Genomic DNA, 6,032 nt, shown 5'->3' with positions numbered 1-6,032 from the left:
ATAGTTAGTTCAATTTCATCCTCAACTCCTATAAATCATAGGTGACTTTGGAAATAATCAGTATTAAACATCATCACTTCAACGATAAACAATAAATAAAGAAATGAAATTTTCTGAGGAAAGTGCACCACCTGCCGGTGTGATCTGGAAAGTGGCAGAAGTGAAGAGCACAGTCAAGCAAAACTATGAGAAACGTGTATTTGAACACTGTTGATTTACTTCTTGGAATTTAAAGTTGGTAAAGGTCAGATTTAAAACAATAGAAATGGGTTACAAACAGTATTTAGAGACTTTCTTTTCAAAAACACTCACTCAAAGAGCACAGTCAGCTTCACATTAGCATTCACACAGACAAAAAAGCAGTTTGCGGAAAATAAATAACATCAGGTATGAGAAATTACATCATTTTAAAACTGAACCTGACAGCAAGATGAATATGGAAGAGCTGAACATGGGCTTTTAATAAAAAAGCCACAATTTTATATGATTCATCATCAGATCAATTACATTCATGAGCAAAGACCACCAAACCGTTTCACCAAGCTACAAACGCTAACAGCTGTCAATCGCTCTGCATATGAACTAAAACACTCAATAGCTAGCCTTTGAAAGAGAAAAACAACCAGCAGATATGTTTAACCTCTGGGTAAGATCAGATAGTGATCTTTCAATTCAATAACCATCACTCAAAAAGTAGAAAAAAAGATGTTTTGCCAACGACGAATTCAGAAACTTCGTCAGCAGAAGAAAAGAAAAACACTGATTTATTTTGCTCTCCAACAGAGGATACTAACAACCTGTAATTTTCTCAATGATCAATAACTTGCAAGGATTCATTTTCAAGTCAGAACTCAAAGAGGTTGAACAACAACCAATCTCAGAGAACGTAGAACACAGTTTCTAGTATTTTGGTACCAATGTCTTATAGTGGTGCAGAAATGATAAAACTGTTAGGATGGATTCTAGGATGTCCAGCGCCAGCAGGCCACCTTCATCCGATCCCAGACGGCCCCCATAGAATCAATGGCCGGACGCACGTCCAGGATGGAGAACTGGTAGGTGTCTTTATCGATGTCCCCGTCGTAGTAGTCAATGACATAGCGGACTTCCTTTCCGCACCGATCTACGATCCAATCATGTCGGTCGAACGGCAATTCATATCTACAGAGAAAGTTAGCAGAGAGAAATCAAGCACTCTGCAGTGTTTTAAACACAGCATGAGAAGGATCCTTTGGGATTCACTTTTATATATCTCACCCCATCCAGTGACGTATTCTGGCTCTGGGTGAAAACTCTTTGGCTTTGCCCCCGAATCTCTTCAGAGATGGACCGCATGGACACTCGCTGCCAGAAACAAACATGTGTTTGAAACTAACAGTAGTCTAGGGCGCTATGATCATTCTTGCATACTTGGCAGTTTGTAAAAACAAAGCAGATCACACTCCCAGTGACCATCAAATGACAAACAGAAGGCGACTAACACAATATTATCACCTCGTTTATCTGGCAGCAACAGGGCTGCAGAGGTGATGATGCAGCTTTTATTTGTGTTAACAATATAAAAACTGCATTGGAACACATTGTAGTACAGCACAAAGTCTGTTATACACACCAAGGCAGCATTTATTTAATCAAAACTACTGTTAAATATTTGAATTATTTAAAATCCCTTTTCTATGGAAACTCGTTTCCACCATGAAATAAAACATTTAATTGCGGCTTTTTACCACACAATTCAGAGTTCAACAAACAAAGTCAGATTTTTGAGATAAAAAGTCACAATTACCTGTTATCATTTTGAGTTTATATCTCGAGACATTGACATTCCGAGTTTATGACTTAGTTTCTCAGAATTGAAAAAAGTCAGAATTGTGAGATATAAAAGCAAAAAAATGTCCCTATCAATTGCGAGTTTATATCTCACAAATATTTTTTTCTCAGAATTGTGAGATTCACACTTGGAATTGTGAGTTATAAAGTCTGAATTGTGCGATTAAAAAGTCCTAATTACCTTTTATATTTTATATTCCGTGCCGCAAACAAGCTTCCGTAGTTTTCTATTTTTCTATTTTGAAATATAATTTATTCCTGTGATATATTTTTTCAATATTCTTTTATGAATATAAAAGAACAGCATTCATTCGATTATAAATGTCTATAGTGTCACTATTGATCAGTTGAATGCATCCTTGCTGAATAAATGTATTAACTTCTTTCTGTGAGTATCATACAGTAAAGTGATTTCGGTCACTGGTCATGTGAAAATGAGAGTTGTGTTGCAGTCACCTGGCATGAAGGGCTTCCCACTTCAGGATTTCCTGCCAGGCTTGATCGTTGTTACGATTGTGGATCTTGATTATATTGGACATGTCTTTGGGATCAAGACTGTCATCCTTCCAGCGCCACCTAGCAAAACAACAAATAGCAATTAGCTGTTAACAGTAATTCATGACAACAACAACAACAAAAAAGCATCAGCATGTCTTGCCTGCAAAGTACCTTAAACAATAGCTCTGTTCCAAAACTGAGTGTCCTCCCTACATAGACAACATTTTTAAAGAATCATAGGCACACTCCTGACATTAAGGCTGTTTCAAAAACAGTACTCAAAAAATCATAAGACACAGACTTTGACCAAATAGCATCTAACATTCCTGCCCAGATAAAACAATCTGTGAGCATAATGGAAACATTTATATGTTCACATATATATATATATATATATATATATATATATATATATATATATATATATATATATATATATATATATATATATATATATATATATATATATATATTTATTTAACTTGTGTTTTTTACATATTTTAGACACTCTAACTCACACACACACACTCATATATATATATATATATAGTATTTTTTTCTTTTTTCTTTTTAGTAAATAAAAAAGTATGTTTTTATTTAATCATTTATGAATATATATATATATATAGTTCAAAAGATATTTATACTTTTATTCAGCAAGGATGTATTAAATTGATCAAAAGTGATAAGATTATTAGAAAGATTTCTGAAGGATTATGTGATGACACTGAATGACTAAAGGCAGCTTTGCAATCACGATAAATTTCTTATTTTAAATTAATTAAATTAATATTTTAAAATATAATAAAATAGAAAACAGTTATTTTAAATTATTATTATATTCACATTATTACAGTTTTTACTGTATATTTCCCCAAATAAATGCAGCATTGTGTTATAATCTTATATAAGCATAAGAGACTTCTTTCAAAAACATTAAAAGAATCGTACTGACCCCAAACTTTTGAATGGTAGTGCATACGCCCTAGCTCATGCACAACCATTGTTGTTGTCTCTTTCTTGACTATTTTTTTCTATCTGGGTAATCAAGTTACAGCACTCACAGACTTCCTGAAACTAAGCCAAATGACACATCAGCTCTCCAAATCATGAACAGCATGTTGTAAAACGTGGATTTAGGAATCTTTCCACAAGCGTGTACTTTTGTGCAGCACGCCGAAACTCACCCCTTCCGCAGCATGGCGTTCCAGAACATCTGTTCAGAAGGATAGACCCAGTTCTGTTCTGCGCCTGATCGAGGGATTTTAGACTCCTCTCTTTTGATGGACAAAGGGAATGGCTGGTCCGGGGCGGGCACCTGGTTTGGAGGGGGCATCTGTGGTACACAGAGAAGCAACATTATCACACATAAGCCAAAAATCAAAAAGAGCATCATCTTATTCAGGGAAGTGCCCAGCTCACCATGTTTGTGGGGTCGACGGCTCCTTCAGAAGCTCTCATGGGACATTCGACAAACTCGTACGCTCTCTCCTGGTGTGCTGGGCTGGCCGGAGGCGTCTGAGCCTGATGCATCGGGCACTCAGGAGGAGGAGGAGGAGAGCCTGGGTTTATATTACACATTACAAATTAGTACATACAGTCCTCTGATATACAGCTCATGATAACAGATGGAGTATGACTCACTTTTAGGGATCTCTTGATGCATGGGACACCCAGGGGGTGGAGTCGCCCCACCAAAATGAGCCGCTGACATTGCAGACTCTGCCCGGATATTGGGGGCAAGACTGGATACGGATGCACCCATGACAAACACCAGTGCTGAAGAGATGAAGGACACCCTGTTGCATCATTACTTGTGTTATGCTGTTCAACATCTTTATCACATTACTTTAAATATTTAAAAGTATGTGAACTGTCCCTTTAACATCATTCAGCAATATACTTTTAAATATTTAAAGTAATGTGATAAAGATGAAGGACACCCTGTTGCATCATTACTTCTTGTGTTATGCTGTTCAACATCTTTATCACATTACTTTAAATATTTAAAAGTATATTGCTGAATGGGGACAGTTCACATTGACTTCCATAGCATTTTTTTTTACACTATGGAAGTCAATGGGGTCCATCAACTGTTTGATTACCCACATTCTTCAAAATATCTTCTTTTGTGTTTAGCAGAAGAAATAAGGTTTGGAACAACTTGAGGGTGAGAAAATTATGACAGGTTTTTTTTTATTTTTAGGTGAACTATCCCTGTAATCTAATAGTTCACAAACACACACACCCCCACACAAATATACAAATTAAATTCATTGTTTATTCATACTCATGTGTTGTAAAGAGCTGTAGACTTCTGACTAAAAAAGGACCATATAGTTTCCAAAAAATAGTCAATTTGATCATATTCAATCTTCTGCTCTTAAGTCTAATTTGTGGGGTTTTAATATGTGCATCAAATTTGGTGTGTTGTTTTTAGTTATGAAAAGAAGTGACATTTGGAAAAATTTATGTCAAACCTCATGTAAGAGTTTGAAGTGTCATGTTTGAATATAGGCAAAATATCTATCCCTCATGCTAAGCTATCATAATGTTTCAGATGACTTAGAATATATGGCACAGATGGTATGAACCATTATAGTGCTTTTTATGGTCATTTTTGAAGCTGGTCACCATTCAATTTCATAGTTTGTAAAATAACATCGTAAATATTCTGTCATACACATTCAGAACAACATTACAATGTTGTCTCGGGTGAACTATTACACCTTTCACTATTCTTAAAAGTTATCTTTAAGCGACAAATCCTAAAATGTAAGAGTTACAAAAGAAGTTATATAACATCATCCATACAGTCATGTAAAACAATGTAACTGAATACCAAATCACATATTCCACTACAAACTTCATTATAACAACCAGCTTTTTAAATATCTTCACATAACAATCTCGATTCCTGGAGGTCTACAGATTTGATAGCATAACTCACCTTTCTGTGGCTCTTATGTGAGGATCGGACGCTCTGCAATGTCAACGTGAACGTGCACCGCTACTTCCGTTTCACCCAGCATGCAATGCGCGCGGGGCGGGACGAATGCGTAGCTCATGAATATTAATTAATCAAAGAGGAAAACATTTTATTTATTCGTTTATTTAACTTTTTTTCATGGAACATATCTTTTTTAATTACAGTCCTTACATTAAAAAGAAATATGTGAAATCTTTAAAAGCAATCTCCGTTCTGTGTGCTTTCTAGTGCACTAAAACTATGCTTTTGTTGTAAAAAAAAATACATTATTTAAATGATAAAAAGGAAAGGCATATGCCTACAAACCGAACTGAAGGAGGAGAGACATACAAAATGATTATGGATCAAAATGAGCATATTGCTTTATTGAGGCAAATGGCATAATGTGACAAATTAAGGTGAAATAATAAACATGTTCAAAAATAACTTGTCATTCCTCATGTACATGCACTTTCCTTCAGTATGTGGGAACATGATCCCTGTGGCCACTGTAAGAACATATGTAAACATTTACATGGCAACAATTTCCTGTGATGGTATGGAACAACGTATCAGCAATAAAAACACATACAGTCATGATATTGTGCATCTCCACATTTCATAAACCAAAAATAAATGCTGAATACTGAGGGTTTGGACCTTTATGCGTTGAAAGGATTCCACAAAAAACTATCAGAACTGGAAAAGTACAATTCAATATTGTCTTGGCAAAATA

At 35.4% G+C, this 6,032-nt stretch overlaps 1 protein-coding gene across 1 annotated transcript; it reads right to left on the bottom strand.

The window, feature by feature from the left end:
* Positions 1–295: 295 nt before the first annotated feature.
* Positions 296–5,403, bottom strand: hccsb (holocytochrome c synthase b). The gene is made up of 7 exons (XM_079601618.1): positions 5,279–5,403; positions 3,973–4,107; positions 3,751–3,890; positions 3,516–3,664; positions 2,287–2,406; positions 1,258–1,344; positions 296–1,161 (listed from the first exon to the last, which is right to left on the bottom strand). Exons 2-7 carry the CDS (start codon positions 4,091–4,093, stop codon positions 963–965), a joined length of 816 nt encoding a protein of 271 aa, XP_079457744.1. The 5' UTR covers positions 4,094–4,107; positions 5,279–5,403; the 3' UTR covers positions 296–962.
* Positions 5,404–6,032: the final 629 nt, after the last annotated feature.

Source organism: Phoxinus phoxinus (assembly GCF_949152265.1).
Source record: "Phoxinus phoxinus genome assembly, chromosome: 24".
In the NCBI taxonomy this organism is placed as follows: Eukaryota; Metazoa; Chordata; class Actinopteri; order Cypriniformes; family Leuciscidae; genus Phoxinus; species Phoxinus phoxinus.
Note: the sequence above shows the minus strand (reverse complement) of the source record. Positions and strands in the feature narration are given on the sequence as shown.

What these genes read in the sequence shown, in the direction of transcription:
- hccsb (XM_079601618.1), bottom strand. Translation starts at nt 4,093, where the DNA reads ATGGGTGCATCCGTATCCAGTCTTGCCCCCAATATCCGGGCAGAGTCT. An exon ending in GCATCAAGAGATCCCTAAAA is followed by an intron (nt 3,891 to 3,972) that starts GTGAGTCATACT and finishes ATATAAACCCAG; the next exon opens with GCTCTCCTCCTCCTCCTCCT. An exon ending in AACGCCATGCTGCGGAAGGG is followed by an intron (nt 2,407 to 3,515) that starts GTGAGTTTCGGC and finishes TTGTTTTGCTAG; the next exon opens with GTGGCGCTGGAAGGATGACA.